We start from the raw sequence: 25,576 nt of genomic DNA, 5'->3' as shown, positions 1-25,576 counted from the left end.
TTCAATTAACCTAATAACCTGTTTTTATATTACAGGCTCTAATAATGATACTTGTATTACACTGTACTTTTAAATAGCTTTCATGTTTATCAGAAAATAACATTAATAAAGCATAAGCTTTTGAAATAGAAGGGATAGATAAAGAACCAGAGAAACAATACACAAGCAAGGAAAAAAATGAAAAGCTTTTTCTCTAGTATCTATGTTGCATGTACTGATTCATCCATATATATATATATATATTTTTTTTTTTTTTCTTTTTTTTTTGTCTTTTCAAGACAGGGTCTCGCTATGCAGTTCAGGATGGCCTTGAGCTCACTTTGTAGTCCAAGCTGGTCTCGAACTCACAACAATCCTCCTGCCTCAGCCTCCTCAGTGCTGTGATTACAGGCATGCACCACCATGCCTGGCCACATACTTTCTTTTCTGGTCTGCTCTTAGCTAGTAACATATATTTCTTTAGTGAATACTGAAAAGTGGAGAAGAAGTATTACTAGAAATTAAAATGTTAGTAACATAGTTGCATACTTGCAAACTGCTTAAATGCTGATCTTCTAGGAGTTTCTGAGTTTCCTCCAGCTTGAGCTGGAACACATTTTTGTTTGTAGCTAGGTCCGCCACATTGTTTTCCTTCATTTCTGTATCCCAGTTGATTTTGGAGAAGAGACGTTTATGATGCCTGTGATCATTTTTTGACAACGCTGAAGGCAAAGCGGAATCTACAGCTCTGCGAACCAGACATAAAAAATGTAGTACTTTTAATTAAAATTAACTGATTTCTATAAATGTAAAAATGACACATCTGTATGTCCACATAATAACATATAAGGATATTGGAGAAATATGTAGATATAGTAGTAATATATACTACAGTAACTTAAAGCAATCAAAAGTAGGGTAAAAATTGTTGTGAGATTATAGAACCAGTAAAGAACTCCACCTTTACATAAGAGTGCCCAGTTAGTCATGGCTTTGACTGTTATATCCTGTTCTTCTCTCATTTGGAATAGGGATAAACAATTCCTGCACATGTGCGGAGGCAGTCTTCAGTTTCTTATACACATTCCTATGTGGATAATAATATTCTGCATTACCCTTTTTTCTGAGTTGATGTCATGGGTAATAGGTATGTCTATAACCTAAAGAAAGTTGGTTACAGATTCAGGCACACAGAAACTATGGAACTGCTCATCAGGACAGGTTGGAACTTCCTCTCCACTTAACTAGGTTTGGAAGCTTGGTTCTGATTCAGTGAAGAGTGTACACATTTGTTTTAGTTTGTTTTAAGAATATAATCAGGAATATAAGCATGGTTTTCATGCTACAGCACGAGTATCTTTGATATCTACTGTTAGTGTGCCAAAATGTCCCTAGAACATCATCGTCTTCTATTTAGAATTTTGTATTATCTGCAGACCTATAATATGTTGATTTCAGCTTATATACAAATAACAAATGAAGAACTAAGGGAAGATTTGTTCGAGGTGGGATGAGAATGAGGATATCATACAGCTGACTGCTGGCTGCACTAGGGCCGGTGGTATGAGTTTCAAGGCCACTTACTCCCAATTCAGTTAAATTTTTCCCAATTCAGTGAGAACAAAAATGCTTGGAGGGTGACACATGGCCACATGTGCTATATACCTATCTCCAATACCCATACATATCTTTATTTGGACAGACTCCAGTAGTCAAGGTTAATGATTATTGATGGTTATTAGATCACTAACTACCTCCCTATCACCTCAGGGAGATCAGCGGGAGCAAGAATGCACATAACACAAGCTCCTGGACACTGAGGGCGTGTTTCTGTACCTTCCTTTTCCACTCCCCTGCTCTTACACCATCCTTCCCCTTCGGTCACCCTTCCCAAGTAAAACAAAGCTAAATCTACAACGTAGCTAATAAACTCAATTATTTACCTTTAAGGTTGTCGTCTCTCAACTTTTTCTTCGCTATTCCTTTCTTCTCTACTCCACTTTCTTCTCTTCTCTTCTCTACTTTCTTCCCCCAGGGAGGAGGATCAAAAGAATGGATAAAAGGAGACGGGGAGACAGAAGCAGAGGGAGAGGGAAGCACAGCGGGGAAGGAAGAAGAAATCATACAGGAAGCAGAAGCAGGAGAAACTGGAGAGGGAAAAGCTAAGTAAGTTGGAGGCAAATATGGAGAAGGAGAGGAATGCACAGGAGAAGGCCAGAGGGGGCCGGGTGTGGGGTGGAGAGGTGGAGAGGCAGAAGAGGAGGGCGCGCAGAGAGCGGGGGAGGAGGAAGAAAACGTTACAGACGGCGAAGAGGAGGGTGCAGAAGAAGGAGACGCAGGGCAAGAAGACGGAGAGCGACAGGGAGACGCAGGGGACAGAGCTGAGGCAGGCTCAGGGTCCACGAAGGCCTGGCGCTTACTTGACAGTGTGGCTCGTGAAAGAGACTGCTGCACTGACTGGAAAAGGTCCAGTCTACCAGGAGGCTCAGGCAGTGCAGCAGTATCCGAGAGACTGGGGACTGGCCGATGGGGATGACCGGATAAGCAAGAAGGCTTCAAGGCAGGGAGGACTTCCCAAGGAGCTGGGGAAACACGCAGCGGGGCTGGAAGGGACCGGCGAGTGAGGGCAGGCCTAAGAGCAGCTGGGGTGGAACGCTGTGCTGCAAGGAAGTGTGTGGGTCTGCAAGTTCTATAAAGTAACTTAGTCTGTGAGTCAGGATCACGAATAAGTAGAGAATTTCGGGATGGATGGGGTCGGTGATCAGGTGGGCCCGAAGGAACGGGGGCTGGCAGGCGAGGGAAATTGCTAGAAACGACAGAAGTAGCTGGGGCAGGAGGGCGGGGAGGATATTTGATTGGGTGTGACAAGGTCTCTGAGAGGACAGAGGGGACAGAAGGCAGAGGCGGGGGCTGCCGGGTGGGAGACAGAGTGGGGCAGCTGGGAGGGATTTGGGAGTGGTGGGACAGTAGCGGGGCCCGTGAAGAAGACAGCTTGTCAGCTAAGTAGGGATCAGGTGTGGAGACAGCTGGACAGGCAGGAATGGATCTGCACGGTGGAAAAGCATTTGGACAGGTGGGTAGCAACAGCCTCATTCAGATTTGTTTTTTGGATTTATTGGATTGTCTCTGGACTCCCGATTCGTGTTATTTTTTGTTCTGAGGGTCCATGCATGATCTTCCACTGATCAGCCAGGGTGCTCTCACCGTAACAGAAAAATGTATGTGGCTAACTGAGGTTCCCTTTTATTTATTCCTGTTTCTTAGTTTTAGAAGTCTGTTAGAACATAGATACTTGAATTTGGGCTGAAAAATTTGGTGTAAAACATGGTACAAAGGGCAAGTAGAGGTCAAACAGACAACTGCTCAGCTCTAGCCAGACTTTCCGGGGCAGCACGCGGCCAGAATCGAAAATACGCGGCCAGCTGCCTCACCGAAAATACATGGATATTGGAGATAGCTATCTAACAATGTTATTGTACAAAAGAACTAGTAGTATTTGATATAGGGGAGAATGTACCCTTTTTTACCCTCAACCTACCAGAAGGGTCAGGAAGATGCGTTCTGTGATAAGAATTTGGTTGTGATGGAAGGCTGATTACCTATTGTATTTTTAATGTTAGTCCTTTACTATTATTTTTATATTTTCTTTTGTTTGGAAACAGCTTCTATGGTCATCAGAATATATTCTTCGGTCTTCCCTAAGGCTTAAGCATAAATGCTCTCGACTTTTTCATAGTTTTTTTTTGTTTTAGATGATCACATTACCAATATGTGAAGCTATATTACCTACTACTAACATTTTCCACATTAGAATGCTTTTTCATGAGTACTGATACACCTCTGCTTCTTTAGAAACTCCATTTCTTGGTGTTATTTTATTAATGCATTTTAGGTTTATATTTCATTGAGAATGTATTTTAATGCAATAATATTTATTTTAATGCAATAATATTAATGTTGGTAATAATTATATTTGCAATAAGTATATATTTTGCAATTAAGCATATCTTAATTATCCAACACTTGATTCTTAATAATCAACATCTTATATTTGTATGGCATTTATAGTTTACAAAATATTTTCATACACATCATTTACTACTATTCATTATCTATGGAGAGAAATGCAACTTGTAAATAATGAAACTACTGTTCTCTTTTTAAATTGTATACATTTTTGTTTTCCAAATGCATGTTTCTGATATATATACACACAGAAATAGATATAAATATCATACAATCGGTCATAATAGTGTGTTACAATAATGTGAAACCTAGGTATTCCAGTGCAGATTGAAGGGCACTTTCCAGAAAACAAAGATGATGTAGATTTAGTGACCCTAGCGCAGATTTGCTGTCATGATAGCTGTTAGTTTGATATTTTAACTCTCCTAGGACCTTACGCAGCTGCACATAGTTGAACAAACAAGTCTATGCTTTCATTTACTGCATAAAAGAGACGTTTCTAAAACTGAAAATATCTGATTAACACAAGGTGAACAATGGAGAGACAGAAAAATCTAAGATGGAGAACCCCTGTACAAAAATGCGTATTACTTCTATACTACGTTGTTCTGAATTTTCAGCTCAGCCTCAGTTTGCCCCGAGCCTCAGGGCCCCCGCTGTAACTGCTTGTCGGTTTAGACAAGCGTTTCCATGAAGCAGCCTCACTTACACCGCCTGCACTGCCTGAACTTCCACCCGCTCCTTACTGCACTGCTCCTCGCCTCCACCTGAACGCACTGCTCTGCTTGCTGTAATCGTGAGCTTTCCTGTTGTTGGACACAGTCCCCGGCGCTCACGACTTAAAGGAGGGAAGGTTCAGTGTAGCCCGGTGGGGTGGGGGGATTCGGTTCATAGTCAGCTGGCTGGAACACCGTGGCAGAAGGACACGGCAGAGCAAAGCTTCTTATTTCCTGGCATCCAGGGTGCACGGCACGAGAACAGAGCCAGAAAGGCACAGGCGAGGAACCGTGCACAGCACCCAAGGCCTTGCCTCCACGACCCACCCAGACACAGCCTGGAGCGTGCTCTGTTAACCTGCTACACATTTCTTAATCCGAAGAAGGTGACATGTGATGATTAATGGTCAAACTTGCAATTAACTAATAATTGCAAAAATGCATAGTATCTGTGTCTGCCTGCTTGCCTACCTGCCTGCCTGCCCGCCTACCTATTTGTTTTGTGGTAGGAGGGATTAAATCCAGGGGTTTCACAATGAACTAACTCCCCATCTGTTTTTAAATTTTGCGACAAGTTTTCATTCAATTGCTAAATTGCCTAGGCTGGGCTCAAAATTACGATCCTCTTTCCTCAGCTTCCCAGGGTGCTGGGATTACCGGTGAGTGACACCAAGCCCAGCTCCTCCCAAACAGCTCTTCCAAGTTATCACAGGAGATGGAAGGAGGGACCAGACGGGAGAGAAAGGGGAAGCGAAAAGCATTCAGATGTGTTAGGTACACGTGCCAACCCTCCTTGATGAACATAATTGTTACGTACTACAGATATGTACTAATAAAAATTAAAAAAATTTAAAAAAGATGAAGTCATCTTTTTTATTACCGAAGTACCACTTTACTTAATTTTTCATAGTTTTAGACTGACTCTACTTTTCCCCCACTCTGGCAATATTTCTAAAGTATGTGTGCTTGCTTTAAATCTTTCACTAACTGTTTATACAACGAACTCTTTAACAAGCTCTTCGTGGTTTGCCTCACGTGGTTTGCCCCCCTTTCTAACCTACGTGCCCACAACTCTCTTCCGCGTGCACTCAGGCCAAGCTGGATCACGGGACGTTCTCCTAGGACAGCAGGGCCTTCCACGCCTCTTTATGCATGTAACGATTCCTTACGTGCCAAGCTTCCTCCCAATTGTCTCTCATAACCCCAGAGGCCAGGAGGGCTGCAACCGGCAAGACTGTCAGGGCAAGGCCAGCCACGCCCTTCCCAGTTTACATCACACGGTAGTCCGCCCCGGGCACTGAACACGGAGCTACAGGATGTCATGTGTTTCCCGATGGGTTGAAGTCATACTCTGACCTCATTTCTTTCTATTCCCATTTGTTCCCTTCGCAGTGGCAATGTCCATTATGTCAGCAGTGTTTGTTTATTTATTTATTTATTTTTGATTTTTTTTACTCAGGCTCACAGCTGAGTTTGCCTTGGTCTCAGAGGAGCCTTTGGACCTGGACATTCTGGCAAAGCTGTCCTCCTTTACATTTTGAGTGTTGGGTATTCTATTCCAGTGATGAGAAGGTGATTAAAATACTTGTTACATACCTTTTTGCAGTGCTGGAGACTGAACCCAGGACATAGGGTAGACAAGTACCATGAACTACATCCTAGCCCTACCTTTTTATTATTTGTCAAATCTACTTCTCTTCCCTAAATCATAATAGTGTTATTCTGATTTAGGCAGTCATGACATATCTCCTGTATTACCCCAGTAATTTCCTCTCTGGTCTCCTGGCTTCCAAATTCTATTTATTCTATTCTCTGTCATTTATACCATTTATCTCTTTAAAGTTATCAAGAGGATATCATTCCTGAATTAAAATCTTCATTGTCTCCCCATTTTACAGGATGAAATTCAAACTCCTTGACTAAATGTATAAAGTCAACTATGATTCCAATTAATATTTCCAGATCATCTTCTGTCCTACTAGCAATGCAACTTATCATCCTGCCACTCTAAACAGGATCCATTTCCTTCAGGGTCTGTGTCTCTTATAACACTTAACTTATACATTCCTAAAACCCAATTCATGCTTCTTTACTAGACAATTCCTTCTTATTCATCCATTACAATTTTCTAATTTTTTGTGTTTCTTTATTACTTTGTTAATAATTCTGTAACAGCTCCCAGTATACAGTATTACCTATGAGCTCTAATGTAACTACCACTACGCAGGCTTATCATGTAACTGCAGACCCTTCTAGGGCAGAGAACAATATCTCATTCATAAGTGCAAGCCATGCTATTCAATGTATAGTGCAGAGTATGTACTGGACTCATTTCATATTTTTTATCCTACTTGACCTTTCTAGATTGCAGTTCTGTTACTTATCACTTTGACATTCATGTTTAAACAGGGTAGATCTCTCTCAGTGTAAAGGAAAAGGCTGTATTCATCCCTATATTCATTATTTCTTCTGGTTATTGTCTTGTGACTCTTTTATGTTTACAGGCAAGCTACATGTAATCTTTCTTCCCTTTTCTTTCAACTCATTGCAGTCTATCTTCTGCCCCTTCCACTCCACTGAAATTGCTGTCAAACGCTGTCAGTGACTTTTTTGTTGTGAGATATAGTGAACCCTCTGCTTCTTTCTGGATATTCTCTCTGCTTCCCCAGATTCACTTTCTACACGCTCCTACTCAGCTGCACTCTACAGAGGCTAAAGGCGAACGTGCTTTCAGACTCATGGCTGAGTTTGGCTAATGAACGACACCAGCAGGAGGCAGGGCGGTGACAGAAGCAGCTTTTGGCACTTGTTCCTCTGGTTTCCTCCCTGCAGCGCTTGGCTCAGCAATGGCTACACTCCTCTAGCTCTTTCTCAGCCCTCTTCCACACTACGACTCCTTTTAATTCAGGTGCGTGCTGGTCACGCTGACTTTGCTGACAGTTCTGGAGGGCTTCACAATACTTTGTTGCATTCACAGACACTTTATTAGCATCTTATCAATCTTTTTAAATTTGCCTCCTGTTTCCTGCCAGGATCCTGACGGACATGACCTTTTATGTTAGTAATTCACTGATTCTTTAGAAGTCATTTGATCTCTGCAAACTACTTCTTTTCCAGGAAGCTTGATCCTTCCTTAGCTTCCATGCTACCACCCTCTTCTAAGCTTATGTCAGTAATCCCAGCTTTCGATTTGCAGGTGTCTCCTTCTGTACCTCTTTAAAATTGTTCTCCAGTGCTCATCACAGGACATGTTCTCAGTGGCTGACCGCGTCCACTGCCATTTCTCTTGAGTTCTAGATAATATAATTTCTACATTTATTACAATAGTCTTTTCTTTCAATGCATTACCCACAAAACTGCTCAATGGACTGGATGGATATGTTTTAAAAGTTTGGATCTTACTTATCTGCTTGAAATCCTCTTAAACTCTAGGATAAAGTTTATATTCCTTAACATATATAGATGCGTTTATCTCTACAGCCTCACCTGTACGCAAGCTGTTACTACTCTGCATTCTATGATTTAACCCAATCGTCACTCTTGTAATATAGGATGCCTGCCACTGTCCTTGGCCTTGTACATGCTCGTCACTCTGGCAGGCCATCCACCCAGCTTCTCCATCAGTACCAGCATGTTCTCCAGAGCTCTGCTAAGGAATAGTTCTCTTACTTCATGAGTTCTTTCCTGAACTCTACTGAAAACCGAAAGGATGCATTTATTTTCTCTTATCCCTAATAAAAAGAATTACTGACCAAAGGTACTCTAAAAACGGAATAATGTATGCACAGGTAAAATATGAACATAATTTATTCTGTGAACTCCTGATATCTTTATAAAAGTAAATGCGAAATATTATCATTGCTTAATTGATATTATTCTATATTTTTGAAGCATTATTTTATACACTAGGGATTATATAATAGTATACTTTTCCACATCCCCTTACAAAGCTTGATCTAGTTCTTGTATATAGTAATGTACAAATAAATATATAATAAATAACAAATAAATAACTGATAAATATATAGAATAAATAAATGAAAAATACAGAATGTTAGAGGGTATACAGCACTTGGTTGATCCATCCTATTGCTTCTAAGTGACTCACTTATGCACTTTGGAATAGAATTAGGAGTTGCTTTAGCCTTCCTAGGAAATTTAGGACAAACTTTCCCAGTGAGGAGGAAAAACCCTTTTCTTATGTAAAATTACTCTTTTTAACCTGAGTTTATATCACTCTAATTCAACTTTCTCTTCTCAGTAACAATAAAAGCCAACATTGAGATATTAAAATTGTTTTGATGAGCATTTCCATAGAAAATTATTCAACATAGGAAGTAGTTTTAGTATCCAAAACTTTTTCAGATAGCAAATTAGAATTCTGACTTTACCTCAACTTAGTCTGTGAAAATAAACTCTAGAACATAAGTGAGAAGTAACTGATGAAAAGCCCACAAATTTAGCAACGAGAAATTACTATATACAAATAATTATACATAGTAATTATAAATTACCTCCAATTCATTGTTGGTCTGTGGGAAAAGGGAAGGTGTACTTCTGATTTCAAGTCGGATTCTTGAATTTGTTTGAGGGCCTCTTCTAAGGGAGGAACTGGTTTGTGAAAAACTGAGATGATCACAAAGAAAGATTGAACAGTAAAGAATTACTTGGTTGTCAATGGTCTATTTATAATTTAGTTGATCAATGGATAAAATATTACTTTAAAACACTTGTAGAAAGAAACTATTTTACAACAGTATAAATATTAAAATTTTGACACCTAATTTTCAAAGATAAACTATTTCTTAGAAATTTTCATCACTAATTTTAATAATTACCTGAAAAAAAAGAAACTTTGAGAAATGTCCAGGCTCTATACTCGTTAATATAGACCCCTCTATATTTGACCTCATAGTCCCATAAATTTCTGACAAAATTGATAAATATTCCTATGAATAAAAGGGGAAACATAAACTAAATTTATTGAAGATTCACTGTTATGTCTTATTTTTAACATTTTATATGTACTGTGTTAACTAATAATCTTCACTATGGTTTATGAGCAGATGCTATTTGAATTTTACAGCTACGAAGACCAAGATACAGGGAAGCCAAGTAACGTGTTCAAGCTCTTGAACGAGTCTGGACATTTATGCACACACTGCTCTGTACCATCTTTAACCCAACTCTGCCTCATCACATCATCCTTAAGAATAAAGGATACACACATCCTTGGATTCTTATTCTCTGCTCTTGCAAGTATGGAGGGTGATTAAAATACGTTCAGGGAAGTTCACTTATCTTAAATACCTTTAATTTCAAAATGCCCATTTTTAACATCAGGCTATTCAACAGGCGATTAATTTCATGCTGGAAACTGAGAATAATAATTAGAAGAGTCGATGTTGCTATGGTGTGAATGTTTGTGCCTGTTTCAAAAGTCTTATGTTGAAACCCTGACCCCTAAAATCTCTGATGTCTCCAGGAACCATTTCAGTAATTTAAAACACTGCTTTAATATATTTGATACATTTACATCCTATATCTCTTTTATATGCAGTTGGTAACGGATAGCCATGTACATAGATATACATTTAGAAGTCTTGCTCTCTAGTCATATGACTATATGTATACTTGACCATATAGTTGGCCTCACTGTTTTTTTGTTTGCTTTTGTGTTCGTTTTCTGAGACAGGGTCTCACTATGCAGTTCAGGATGGTCTTGAACTCTTGGTGATTCTCCTGCCTCAGCCTCCCAAGTACTAGGATTGCAAGTGTGTACCGCCACACCCGGCCTGTCCTCACTGCTGCTATATGCTCCTCTTATCTGTGATAACTTTTTGTTTTCTTTTTCTTTGGCAAAGATTCAATTAAAATACTTTTTCCCAGGGATAATATACCTGATGTCTCTACATATGTTTAGTGTTCCTCTCTCTATGCGCTCACAATATTTTACACATTCTGCTACCATACCAAATTAGCATATTATCAACATTCTATTACTCTCATCTCCAAAATAGTCTATGAAATGTTTAATTGCGGAATACAGTGCGACTGTATGTCAGCTTAGTCCAGGGCTAAGCACAGGCTAGTGTGTGATAGCATAAGATGGCTGAAAGCAAAAGGGTCTGCCTATTTTATGCAGCCTAGATGCTAACCGACGCTAGCATCCGTCTTACTGTTGCAGGTGCGTGTGGATGTGACACCAAAGAGTTAGTCATAATCATATTGAATTCCTAGTTGGTTATCCGTCTTTGACCGTTGGATTATGTTACTTTCAAAACTTTTTTTCTGCTAGTCTCTCAAATAAGAATTTGAACCAAACTATGGATACAATGCCAGAATGAATGTGACATTAATTTCCTGAACTCAAATGTTAAGTTTTTGTTGAGTGACTTAATCAGTTTTAAAAAGATGAAACTGTAAGACACTGTGAAGTTGAATCAAACTTGTAAGCTAGTAATAGATGCAACAAAATATTCTCTACTTAAACCTAAATAAAATTACTATTTTTTATTTGGTTAAAGTCCTATTTCATCAAAAAGCATGCTGGTCTTTTTAGCTCTGGTTTGTATTTTATTTCTTCATTTATCATTTTATTGTCAAGTCAAACGTGACTGTAACTTTAATATTGTTCTCATATTGTTCTAAACTTAAGGTACCTGCTCTCCTCCGCTGTGAGAGAGGAACATGGGCACGCTGGAATTTCTCAGTGACTTCTTCGAACTTCTGTTTTCTTTGTTGAAGTATTTGTTCCCTAATTTGGTGCTCCCTTTCTTCATGTTCTTTCCGTTTTTCTTCAAAAGCTCTATATTTAAAACAAACAACAGAAATAGGCAATAAATTAAAAAAACCAGAAGAAATAGTTTTAAAACAATGCCCTTTATTGTACTGTTTTCATAGTTCAAACTTTTACTCAGAAAGAACAAATCTTGTATTTTTAAAAAACTATGCTGGATAAGAATTTAAATATATTTGTAAGTGGTAATTTCAAAGCCTCGTCCACATCTTCTGCAGGTAAAAGCAGGCTCTGTAGTGAGGCCACTTCTAATTTCTGGCAGGCCTGTAACCTGCTCCCACTTCCTAAGCTTTCCTGTGGAAAGATGTTTTTCTAAGGGCTATGCTACTTCTGGTAATGGAGAGAACTAGTGCATTAGTGAAAGAAGCAGCCTTGTAAAATATAGGGCAGGGGCCAGGTATGGTGATGCACTCTGGGAAGCTGAAGTAGGAAGATCGTAAGTTTGAGCCCAGTCTCCTCAACTTAGAGAGGCCTTGTCTTAAAAAAAAAAAAAAAAAAAAAAGGAAAAGAAAAGGAAGACAAAAGAGCTGGAGCTATAGTTCAGTGTGAAGGCCCTGGCTTCAGTTCCTAGTACCAAAAACAAAAAAAGTCAAGGAAATACAGCATATACTTTTTTCCTTTTAGACCAAAAATTTAAAACTGGCTGTCACACTAAGTCTGAACTGTGCTAAAAATCCAGATAAATTGGAAGATCTGATAACCCTGAACTCTTCCATCATACATGGTTACAAAAACACTGTAATACTTATTTTTCTTAACTTTCTTGTTTTACTTACTTGTTTGTCTTTAGGCACTTGGGTGTATGCTCTGCAGGAAGCTATACTCTCTCAGTTTTGCTCTCTGAAGATGTGTGTGTGCATGTATACTATTCAAAAAATAATTTGCTAGCAAAGAAGGCACTGCTAAACTCACTGGTAAAGAAGCCTCTGATGGGACTTCCTTGCAATGCATAAGTTGAGGAATGGTTGACAAGAAGTCTGTTAAGATTTCTGGCGCAGTGAGTTACTACTATTAATCATTCTTCTAAAAATGTCCTCTGGCTGGATCATTATTCTAGCCGAAATAATTCAGATGTAGGGTACTAAGCTTTTGGGTAGTACGGCTATGTATTTTCAAGAAGTTTAAGTAGTGGGAGGTAGTGGTATAGTGCCACAGGTAGGGAAAAAGATTTTTACTCATCAGAACAATGTCCTTTAACAACCCCTCCAAGTCAAGGAGCTGCTTTTACTTTTTGATTCAACATAGTGCTGGGACTCTTGTCCACAGAAATTAGGCCAAAAAAAAGAAACAAAAGGCATCTAAATTGGAAATAAAAATAAATTTTCTTTTTTTCCCCATTGTGCCAGAAATCAAATCCAGGACCTTGTCCATGCAGGCAAGTGCTCTACCACAGGGCAGGCTGCCAGAGCAAAGAATCATCTCTTTCAAAACGTCAACAGTAACACTGCTGCAAATTTCCGTACAATGCTACTGTAATCAAGTTAGTGCAGTATTGTTGTAATTGTTTACATAAAACTAATTGCTCCTGGCATAAGGGTAAACAGACCAACTGAATAGAATACGGATCACAGAGGCAGACCATCAATATACAAACTGACTTTTTTTTAAAAGGTGAAAAACCACCAGAGAAGGAAAGAAACTTATTTTTCAACTTATGTCTCAGCACCATTTGTTGAAAAGTAGATCAGCACCAATTGTTATGAGGAGTACAAACTTTATAAACTTTGAAAGACTCGTAGTCCATGAGCCATCAGGAAAGTATAAGTTAAAACCATTTTGTACTTTTTATATAATAAAAATTCAAAGTCTGGGAAAGTTATGAAGTCAGTGGGATTCACATACATAGCTGGTGGGTATGTAAAAAGGTCAGCTCCTTCACAAACCTGTGTGATAACTTCTTACATAGTTAAACTTAGGTATACTCTAAGACTCAGTAATTCCACATTTAGTTACGCACTCAGAAAAATGAAACATGCCTATTTCCTACTTATGGACTCTCTCATATTTGACCATTTTGGTTTGAATTATATTTCAGCCAATGGTTTTATTACTAGCTTCCAACTAGAACAACTCACTGTCCATTAATAGAATGGATTAACAAATTATGGCATAGGTTTATAATGAAATACCACTCAGCAGTGAAAAAATAAAACATTGATAAATGTAATGACATGGATGAATTTCAACATTAAGTGAAAGAACTCAGAAACAAAGATGGGCAGGTAAAACTAATAGAAATTAAACAATGGCTGCTATAAGGGTAGAACCTGCTCACAAGAGGTTTGAGTGTATATAAAAAAGAATGAATATGAGAGATCATGGAGTGAAAAGCTCAGGTCTTTTTTCTCTCTTTTTTTTTTTTTAAAGACAGGGTCTCACTTTGTAGTTCAGGTTGGCCTCAAATTCAGGATGATGCTCCTGTCTGTTGAAAAGACAGGCTACAGATCAGGGGATGAGGGACCTGAAGTTCAGACTTAGGAGGCAGAAGGGTAACTTGCAATACCCGGGGTGAAGTACAATGGAAAGAATGAAGCTCAGGTGAATGACAGGTCACCAGTGAAGACACTGGAATTACTCAGAACAGTCACTTGACTAGTGGTAGAAGACAAAGAGGTGTTCAAGCTTCCAAGGAATAACAGAGAGAACGTCGAGGCGACTGTAGTACGAAGGGGGAGTCCTGAGCAGCGTATTTTGATGGCTTGTGTTTCAAAAGAGCAGAGGTTTTAGAGAAGAGAGAGGTAAATGGTCTGAAGTGGCAGTGAGGTGCAACGGTGACACCCCACAACTCATTTTTGTATCCACGAGTCTCTTCATGCTTTGACAGGACCACCCTCTACCTTCCCCTGCATCCTCCGTCAAGAGAAAAAGCAGAAGCTGTAGTAGGACGCTTGTCACATACCTAACAATTTACTTACGTCAACATTTACCAGAGACAGTGAAGCGAGAGGACCTGCTTTATTTACGTAAGGTAAACAAGGAAGTGTCTCTGGTTGTATGACATTTACACTGAACATTTCAGGTACAGAGGCCACTCATGAAAATGTGAGGAAAAGGGTGCTTTAGACAGAAGAAACATGCGGACACCCCAAGTTGGGGAAAAGGAAAGTCATTAGCACACCTGAGAAATTGAGAAAATACTACCAATTCATGAAAGTTTGGCAGTGAGGAATGATAGATTCTGAAGTTAAGAGGTGGTTATTTCCTTGTTACACTCAAAACTTTTTGCGTGTATGTGTGATACTGGGGATTGAAGCGGGCTCATCTGAACTCTAGTCCAGCCCATTTAATTAACTAATTAACTAAGGTGGCCTTGGGGATTGAACACAGGGCCTTTACACTGAGCTATATCTGCAGTGTTTTAAACATTTTTTAAAATTTTGAGACAAATTCTTGTTAAATTGCCCATGCTTGCAAACTTGGAATCCTCCTTCCTCAGCCTCCAAAAGTGCTGGGACTATAGGTGTATGTCTCAAAGCCCGGCTGCAAAGTCATGTTTGATAGCAAATTAACATCACTATCATTTCATATTGCTCCACAATGGTTCTGTTCTATGGACTAATGTATACATTTCTAGGACCATGGATATAAAGTCTGTCCTAAGTTGAGTCAAATTAAACACCATGAAATTTGGCTGACAAGCAGACTGTTCTATTCCCGAACTCAATGATATGCTCAATAATAAAAAGCTTATCAATGAATTATAGTGATCATTGCTAGTGTACCTTCCTTAATGAGCTGCCGAATTTCTTTTGTACTATTATGTGCTAGGCACGGTGGTAAGTGCTGTGGGAACAGCAGGAACTGTCAATAAAAAGGAGAAAGATGTTCTTTACCACTGCACAAGTTGGAGGAGTATGTTGCCACTTCGCCTGAATCCTGGAACTAGCTTCTTTTGCAAAACAAACAGGGTCTGCTTCGACAACTTTGGAAAGGTCTGTTCAATATGTGCAGTTCTGCCTCATGAAAGATGCAGAGCACCTCGGCTCACAGTGAAATACTGAATGACAGCCATATGCTACTTGTTTGTTTCATTTTCCCTGGAATTTACAACTATGGAGCACCCTTTTCTTCTGATGGGAAATGGTCTTACAAGTGAAAAACAACCCTCATGGCAATATATTTCTTTAACAGCAGAAGCTAAGGGGTAGTATTAAGAGAACCTAAGATCCTGACAGACACTTGTAGAACTAGAGAGCCTGCCTTCTGTGATGGATTTCTCTTTTCTAAATGAAGCTACAGTTCAATTTAGGTAGTTACAACTTTCTAGAAGTACAAAAATATTTAACACCCAACCATATTTTGAGATATTAAAGAAATAAAAAATCAAGGATAAGTATCGTCCCTCCAAATTGGAGAAAAAATAGTTTTTAGAAATAAAAACATCAAATGATAATACCAACAGCCCAGAAAACATAAAACAAGACCAAAGAATTTTGATTTTCATTATTTTATATCGTTTCATTATTTTATAATGAAATAATAATAATAATGTTTCATTATTTTATATTGTTTTCATTATTTCACAAAGAAATTTGTGTCTTAGCCTATTAGTTTTTTTTTTTTTTTTTTTTTGTACCAGGAATTGAACTCACGACCTCACGCTGGCCAGGCAGCTGCCTGTGCCACCAAGCCATATTCCTGGCCCTCCCCTATTAGTTTTGTGCCACCAGAAGTGGAGAAGGGTTCCTTCTTCCCCACAGCCCCCTCCCCCCCGAGCATTTGTTATCGGTTGATTTCTTAATGATAGTGAGGCTACTTACTGTAGACTTAAAAAAGTGTAATAGGCTTAAGGGCAATATGACAATGGAGTAGAATAGCTGATGCTCATAATAATGGCTCTAGGGCATTAGTAAAAGATCAAAGCACACATTGTAATCTGTATAAAAGAGCACCAAATTTTTATACATATTTTAGAAAGATTTACAATAACATGTTAAAATAATTCTCATAATCTGTAAGTATTCCATTTCTGAGTTTTCTTCATGTACCCCCTATATAATTGATCCTGACTCCTACTGACTTAACCCCAACTGGCTTAGCTCAAAACAGCTTTCTACTACTTGCCTGCACTTTGCCCTTTCCCTTTTCCTCTAACCTTTCACTGTAACCAGGTAAAATATAAAGTGGATCATCGTATTTCTCTAAGACTCCTTCACTAGAATCCAAGAATAACTTCTTCAGACCCAGGACAAACTCTTTAATTTCTTTAGGTTGATACCCAAGTTGCTTCATGCCATGTCTCCTGCCGTGTCACAGCTTCATGTCCTAATGTTCTTCCACATTCTAAAGCGCATCAGACATATACAACTTGTCTCCTACTTTATGACATGAGGTTCTTCACACGTTGTTCTTTCTGCATGAAACCCCTTAACTCTCACGTCCCCAGACGGACTCATAGCTAATTAGTGAGACAACTTTCCCAGGAAGCCTTCTCTGTTCTGAATTTGTTTCTTTGTTCTCGGACACGCTATCATAAGGTGACTCTGTCACAGTGTTTGCTGGTCGCACTGCCACCCTCTGTTATTTCTCTATTAGTAATATGACAGCAGGAAATCGTGCCATTCATTTTTTGTCTTCCAGACACGAAAGCTTGAAAATGTTATTTGAGTGAATAAAGGACCATTATCTTTGACAATATTTTAAAAGGTCAGACATAATTTCTAAATATCCAAATTTTCTTTAAAATTGTATGGGTGCATTACCTATGAATATTTAAGCCTAATGATATTTAAACTTATTTGAATCTATTCTTTAGCTATACTATATGTTAGATGTGAGAGTTCAATAAATATGACTTATCATTTAAAGTCTAATTCCTTCTTGTCCTTTTTTTTGAGACAATCTTGCTGTGTAGCCCAGCCTAGCCTTGAACTCACAGCAATCTGCCTGTCTCAGCCTCCCTAGTGCTGGGATTACAGTCATGTACCACCACACCTGGCTTCCTTCATATCTAGTCTAAGAGTACTTTTTCATGCTTTATAGTGAACTCCAAATGCCATCATCTTCACAAACTGATAATCAGCCATTCCGTGCTTCCTGCTCACAGTGTAACTAACCTCACTGATTCTCTAGGTAATTATTTCTTTAAGAATATTTAATCTTTTTGTGGTAGACTTTAGTGACTCCTCCAAAGTGCTTGCCCTTTATCTGTTAATTGGCAGTCTTCTTCTTTGGGTGACTTTTCTAATTTGGCCTTTGTTTTTCTTATTCTGCCAGTTGGTTACATAGGTCTTCTGTCACATCATCTGAACTTCTAAGTCTATATGCTTACATTACAGTGTTCTAAAGTTATTTGAAGTCTCTTTTTGGTCTCCTTCTTAAAAATTGTTTCTTTTCTTCATGAGGTTGCTATTAAATCAGATTATTGCTATTTCCTGCAGTATGACAAAAATAAACAAATTCTTCTCCCAACATAATGGCTGACTCACTGGTACTCAATTAGATATGCATATTGAATGAATAAATTCCTAGTCACTTATTTCTCTGAAGGTAATTCTGAACGGGGGGCTGAAAACAGTGTGGGAGAAAAGCAAGCTTATTTCCTCTGTGTGGGGTAAAATTGCTTGGACTACAGGCAGCATATTAGAAAGTTCTTTTAGGATGTACTCTACCATATTAGCAATATTACAAAACAAAGGGGCACTGCAGAAGGAAAAAAATTGTGGCTCCCACTCCTAAAAGCATTAAGGGAAAGTTCCAGGATGCCAGTTATATAATGAGCCCAAAAGCAACCATACCCCTTGGAGCAGGAAGATATAAGGACAGAATCTCTGGAGGGAAATAAAGAAGATTATTGTATAAATACTGAGTGAGAGAAAACAAAACTTGAAAATGTGATGAAAGCATATAATGCAAGAGAAACATTTGTTAACAGTTGTTCAAGAAAGCAGCAAATAAGGAAATAAATGTGTGATTTTTAAGCAATTAATGGAAATAAACACAGTATTTGATTCTAAGAAGGTTTTCCTTTGACTACTGCTGGGAACACACACTGACAAACTCAAAATACAACTGAAAAATGGCAGAAGGAAACTGTCTTTACCCAAGAGAAAAGCATTTAAAAAAATTCCACGGCTACAATCCAAGTAGACAGTATAAACTCAAAAATCTGTGATCACCTTAATTTAATACCTGTCATGTGTCTTTTACAGGCTTTAGGATTCAAAAGACAGGCAAACAGCAGAAATATATATACAAAACAAAAATAAAAATAAGTTGTACTAAATAATTTCAACTATGTTGGACAAAGAAAGGGTTAAAAAGAAACATAATGTCAGAAAAAAAATTACCAGTAAACAATTCTGCATCCCCAGATGGGATTTGCAGAATATGCCCAGTGATGTAGTAAATAAACTCTTGGGATTTTCTGCTATTCGTATATGGTAGGGATATGGATACAACAGCAAAGACAACAATAAGAAGTTATGTAACTGTCTTAAAAAACTAATAATTAAAACAATCCTATAAAATGCCAAGTGGTAACTGGATAGTTTATATTTTCACTTTAGTGTTTACACTAAAAGGCTTTACTGGGGGCAGTCATTTATAAAATTGTGTTTATTACATTTCTACCACGATTCCTATTTCTCCCTATTTTTGCAATTGAATGAATGTGGCAATATAGATAAATTATGTAAGGTGAATAATAAATCAAAATCAAATTACTCTATGCTACAAATGAAGTAATAATTGCTAGTCTTTTAATTCATCAGAAAAAGAAGATAATACATTTTATGACGAGACTGCTAGAAAATATACCACTATTTTTGTGCTTTAGGCAGAAAAACAATAAAATTTTAGTGCTATGAGAATCTTGATCAGTGTTTTATGGGTAAAATATCATGTCATGATTTACATTCATGAAATACAGACGTAGAGAGAATATTAACTTATACTGGAATTTTCACACTTGGAATTTTCACACTTCTGAATAAAATACAGTTACTTACTTTTTTTTTTTAGTTACTTACTTTTTTCTCCGGTTTGATTCCACAAAATATTTACGTGCTCGATTTCGACACATTTTTTGTTGCTGCAGTAATATTTGGCGTTCTTCTTCTAAATTTTTTTCTAGATGAATTTTCATATCTCTAAAGATAGCATTAAGTTAAGAACAACAGTTTATATCTTTAGTGGGTGTCAGGACTATCTGAAAATTATAGCTTCATGCAAATGACATAATGATGTTTTTATTGAAAAATATATAGTAGTGTTAGTATATGACCAAAAGATACTTCATATAAAAATTACAACTTGGTATTAGAATTTAAGATATCTTACTTTTTTGGGGGAATAGTAAATTACTTTTAGAAATTATGAGTCCAGACAAGAAGACCACATATCTTCATTCATTGACTGATATCTGAGTACTATTTCCTGACGAGTGGCCTTCAGAGGTAAGTACATAAGAAAATGAAGGAAGGTTATAGTTTACTAACAGAAATATAGAAAGTAGATAAATTACATGCTTCAACAGATCATTTATAAAAGTCATATTCAAATATTAAAAAACCAACTAGAAATATAAGTGGAATATTTGAGAATATAGTTATTAGTGATTTACATACAGGTTATGAAAACTTCACTCAACCATGTATATTTACCTGTTTATCCAGAAGTTTTCTAGAGAAGAAACGGAATATTCCAGCTGTCCTAATCATCCATTCATTTGAAATGTATTAGACATAATTAAACTTACCTTAAATAAATTATATTGATATGGTTAATTAGGCTCCTCAAATTATGTTTTGACTGTTATTATTAAATATTTTAATCAAATTTGTCACAGTATTATCCTACTTTTTCAGGATTTTGAATTTAAAAAATGGCCACTGCAGTACCACTCAATTACTTAGTGCCTCATCACTGGATGTAGGTCCATGCGAGGTGACACTGAAATTGGGTTACAAAGCATGCTCATCTGTTGTTGTTGTTTTTTTTTAGAATAAAGAGCTGTTCAAATTTTTTTCCCAAAAATTGAGGTTTAAATTTTTTTTAAGAGATCCACTTAATTAATGCCACAAATGTGTTTTTAATGGTAATACAAACAAGAAATATATTCAACAAATTATGCTATACATGATTTGTTAACTCAAAATGTTGATTTCAGAATCCTATGGTACTTCCATATCAATATGATAAAGAAACTCTGTATTTTGAAAAAATAATATGCAAACATTTTTGGTTGAGTTTTTGTTAATGGGAGCTTACTTGTTTTCAATTACATTGCTATTTAATTGTATATCTATCATAGGTCAGAACTCATTTCACCTTCATTTTTTAATAAAATTTTGTACTACCTCAACACAAACACCCAACACACTCACATCCACAATATTTTTACTGAAAGGTGTCTTTTGATCAATTTATAAGAATGAGACAAAAAAGGAAGGAAATCTGGTTCTTCGCTAGCACAGAAATAGTTACAGGTCTCTTATTCTTCTCAACTATAACCCTCTTTTAGGAGCTAGACATCGAAAAATGATTAGCTGCCAGAAGTCATAATTCGGCAGGAAAGGAAAATGCGACTTCCTTCTTTCAGGAAACACAGGCGAACAGGGAGTGTCAAGGGTACACTGCTTTGGGTCAGGTGAGTGGTATGGGAGACGAAGCTGCAGGTAGAGACAATTCTGAGCAATGTGCTTGAGATCTCATCAAGAGAGGATAAAGAAAATCACAAAGGTAGTATTTGTAATGTTTTCACAAGTAGATATTTTAAAATTTGACAAAGTGACTCTACTATATATAATACAGATATAAAAATAATTCCTGGCTGCTGAACCATAAAAAATGTTGTTGCCTTTGCATCCTTCTAAATATGGTGTTCAAGTTTTTAAAATATTCAATAGATGGATAACTTTTGACTTTTACGAACTGTACCATAAATGTAGGGTATTTCCATAAGAAGCGCTTAAACATCTGTCCAAAAGAAAGGATTTTTTATGTACTTAATGTTAACAAAACAAAAAAAGAATGCTATTAATGTTTACCTTCAAATTTAGCCTGTCTCCAAGTAGGATGTTTAAAATATATTACTGTCACAAATAACTATACATCATACAACTTATTTTCTTGCCACGTCTACTAAAGCTGTCTTGATGCCCTTTCTCTCCTGTGTTCTTTTCCAAGGCCTTGGCTCAGGCACTCTAAATCACTTGCCTGAACTACTTCGTTAGTCTCCTAACACACTTCCTTGCTCCTAAAATGATGGCACTCTTGTTGAACCTCCACAAAGCCAGCTACACATGCAAATCGGATTTTGCTATTCTTTGTTATTCTCCAAAAGCATCCATCTTCTTGATAAATCTCAAATGCTTGGGTTTACATTTATACAGCAATCTATAATCTGGTCTGTTTTTTCAACTTCATTTTTTAACATTTATGGTTCTTCTACTATAGTAATGACTTGATAAATGTTTGCTGAAGGATTTCATTGGAGAAAATTCTCTGAGGCAGAAATAACAAGATGAAAAGTATATAGCTTTTGATGCATTAGTGAAAAACTGGCTTCTCGAGGAGTTAAAAAATGTATATGCACTTACAAATACAAGTTTTAAAACTTCATGAACATAGAATATTTTAGAAACAGGATGCAAAACTATGTTTTATTATGTGAGCATTAGCAAAATAGAATACTTTCTATGTTAATTACAAATTTTAATTTTCCTCTTTGGAAAATCATTAATTTAGGTGAATGGCAATTTATCTATTGAGAAATTGATTTCTAAAAAAGTAAGTTCAATATAGGTAGAATAATATAGATATTAATTCTCTATCAATTAATGCTAGTATCTTCTCCAGATATTTGAAGTTTTATTTAATTATACAGGTGCTCCTTAAAGTTTTAAATTAATGTTCTTTTTGAATATTTTCCTTGGAAATTACTTTTTCCCTTTAAAAGGTAAAGTTACCATATGTTTAAACAAGGAAAAATGGGAAATTTTGTGGTTTTTTTGGGTCAGTTTTTACAATTTTACATTTATATATATCCTTTTCAGCAGCTCAAATTTATTTTGGGGGGCTGGGGATTTAGCTCAGCAGCACAGCGCCTGCCTGGCAAGCGTGAGGTCTTGAGTTTGACTCCTGGTACCAGAAAAAAAAATCAAATTTATTTTGGAACGTGGAATAAAATATGACTTAGGGTAGAGATAGTGAATATAGATTACTCATTTTTAGAGTTGTAAATAAGAAACAGGTATTAGAATACAGCTAAAAAGGATCTCTTGAACAAAGAATTTGCTAATGTACCTGATTTTAAGGACTGTCAAGAACTAAACATATTTGTAGCCTACGGTAAAAGAAGGCCATGGAGAGAAATGAAAAGTTAATTATAAGAGAGGTAGAAAAGTTTGTATTTCTGAGGGAAAAGAAAGTGGACAGAAATAAGGATAAACATGGACAGATTTACTTTCTACAGTAAAAGTGGTATTTTATCAGTGAGTCTGAGGAAAAATCGAGTGGATGAGTGTGTGCATCTGTATTGTCTGTTGGAAGGGACCTAAGGGAGTTCATGGCATCTATGGTTTTCTTTTTTCTTTTGGTCTTTCTGAGATGGGGTTTCACTATGCGGTTCAGGCTGGCCTTGAGCTCACTGCGTAGCCCAGGCTGGTCTCAAACTCATAGTGATCCTCTTGCCTCAGCCTTCCAAGTGCTGGGATTACAGGCGTGCGCCACCATGCTCGGTCATCCATGTTTTATGAAGTGGTAAGACACTCTACTGAGAATGGTGGTAGGCACTGGCAGTAAGAAGAGATTACCCTGGTTCGTTTAGGCAAAGCTCGGGCTCTTTTGTGCTGCCATCTGTATTGTCTTGTGATTTTTCTCTGCCAACATTTTGTTATTCACATGCAAGAGTAGAGAAGGGGGTTATACTAGTTTTTGGGTGCTGAAGCAGAATAGCGGGATGAAGAACCAAGTATGCTGGTGAGAGAGTATGTCTAAATAAAAAAGAATTGAGTATAAAGTGGGTAAGAAATAAGCAGCAGGGTGACAGGATAAAATGGGTCAAAATCAGGATATTTGCGAGAAAAAGGCATCGTATGAAGATGGGATCTCTTTTTCTTAACAATCCTTATTTCTATTTGGATTCTAAGAGACTGAAATGTTGAAATTCAGTTAATTTTAATCAGGTGAACTTTATAAAGTTTTATTCTTTTATAGCCTTTAGAATTAGGAAATTCTAACTCTACTTAGAAAATATCTTCAACAGAGAGCTAGATGGTATCTGAGCATTGCACTCACATTTGGAGATTACAGTTAATTTTTATCAAGACATACTTTTAAAAGATTGACTCCTTCACCTGTTTTCTTTTTCATTTACTCACTCAATAAATTGGAGCACCTTCCCTCTACTAGGAATTCAGTGGGAAACACTACAGTACCTAAGAACATCCAAAATACTTACACAAGTTGCTTTAGTGTTTCTTTAAGTGGAAAGCATTCTTGATTTAGTTTCACAGTTTGTTATGTTCAAATTCCCTTTATAACAATTAAAATATATATTATATAAAATTATATATGTAGTTCTAGCAAAATATATGTAAGTCAGCAAATATACACACACATACATACAAGCAAATATTGGTGATTTTATCAGTGACTCCGTCATTTATTGTACTCACTTACAAGTTGGTTACTTTTAAGTATATAATCTTCAAATATATTTTAGTACTGGGTTTCTTTACAGTAATCTACCATTATAATTTTGGTTAAAAGACTTCTATGAGTCTTTTTGGTTATGTTCCTTTGATGTATTGCAGAATTCTATTTGCAGTTCTTTTGGCTATTTGTATCTATGCTCATACAATATAAATTAAGAAAATGGAAGCTTATGACCATTTCATTATGAGAATGATGGGAAGACATAAGCTTTGTCAGTGACTTACAATGCTTCCTATATTCTCATTTAGAGATAAACTAAATAGAAGAAAATACAAGGGGGAAGAATCAAATTCATAGGGAAGACAATCCAATTTATTTCAGAGTACCTTCCTGAGAGGACAATTCAGGAAAGCAGCGAGAGTGTAAGACGAACGGAACTGGCTTAATAATGAATAGATGAGAGCAGCCAGCAGCTGCTATTGCAGACCACGGCTTTGAGAACTCGGCCAAAGAAATAAAAGAAGGGATGGAAGACTGCAGACAGCATGATCAGAGAAGTGCTGAAGCTCTGTCTTTGCCTGTCTCCTTCAGTGGATCTGCATCCCTAGGACCCACGATACAGCTTACCAAAGGGCAGACACTCAGCAGAAACTGTTTGATGGTTTGCTGTTAAAATCGTAACAGAACATAAAAACTCTCCCGGAAGTTCGAGACAATGGGATAAGAAAACCAGGACGGGATGGGGGTGGAGGGGGAAGGTTAACTTGGAAAGAGAAGACACTCCATTAAGACGATTACGCGGCACCATCACTGCCAACCGAAGTCCTTAGAGAATACAAAGGTTACATTCTAATTATTATAACTCGGTGTGAAGGGATAAACATGGTTCATCTATTCTGAAAACAAAATTCTTTCAATCTTCTACAGTGGAACCAACGGCAATATCAAAAGTGGGCTCAACCAATTCCCAGGGAAAAAATCACAAGTAATCCAGACTGTGAAAGTTCACTTCCTCGCCGTTATCCCTCTGACAACGGACTGGGTAGCGACGGAAACCAAAACAAACGATCGAACTGTGGCAGCTCTGGTAAAGCATCAGGAATGCGCTGGGCTGACTGTTACAGCAGATCTTCAGACCAGCAAAAGCTTTACTTGTGCCATTTCTCTAAGGAGAACGATCGCTCAGAAAGTGGCACGGACACAAGAAAGGAACATAATGGCATAACTCTAGATGGCAAAATATCTCCCGCACAGCACACACATTTATTTTAAAATCTACAAAAAATTTACCTCGAAGTGGAAAAGTGGGGTGGGGAGGGGGTGACGGGTGGCAGGGGAAGGAGCCGGTATCACTTCAGGGCCAAAGGGGGACAACGACAGTGTGAAGCTAACACCCGCGTCAGGACGGCTCGCTAGCTCGGATCGCTCTAACGAGAACCCCGAACCCCTCCGAGCGCCGCCCCGCGCCGGCGCGGCCGGGAAGGATACACGCCGGGGCCGCGGGGGGCTCCGCCCG

At 37.6% G+C, this 25,576-nt stretch overlaps 1 protein-coding gene across 2 annotated transcripts in view; it reads right to left on the bottom strand.

Moving 5' to 3' along the window:
- Cep126 (centrosomal protein 126kDa) overlaps nucleotides 1-25,576 on the bottom strand; it is a gene marked incomplete at its 5' end in the record, with an annotated part of 57,258 nt that extends 31,682 nt beyond the window's left edge. For both annotated transcript variants that reach the window (XM_005377967.2, XM_013511124.1), the window contains 5 exon segments: nucleotides 529-727; nucleotides 9,176-9,287; nucleotides 11,324-11,469; nucleotides 19,431-19,550; nucleotides 25,549-25,576. In XM_005377967.2, the coding sequence (XP_005378024.2) occupies nucleotides 529-727; nucleotides 9,176-9,287; nucleotides 11,324-11,469; nucleotides 19,431-19,550; nucleotides 25,549-25,576 (605 nt within the window).

This window comes from Chinchilla lanigera, unplaced genomic scaffold, assembly GCF_000276665.1.
Source record: "Chinchilla lanigera isolate Chin_1 unplaced genomic scaffold, ChiLan1.0 scaffold00011, whole genome shotgun sequence".
In the NCBI taxonomy this organism is placed as follows: domain Eukaryota; kingdom Metazoa; phylum Chordata; class Mammalia; order Rodentia; family Chinchillidae; genus Chinchilla; species Chinchilla lanigera.
The sequence above is the reverse complement of the archived record's forward strand: the minus strand, read 5'-3'. Positions and strand labels throughout refer to the sequence as shown.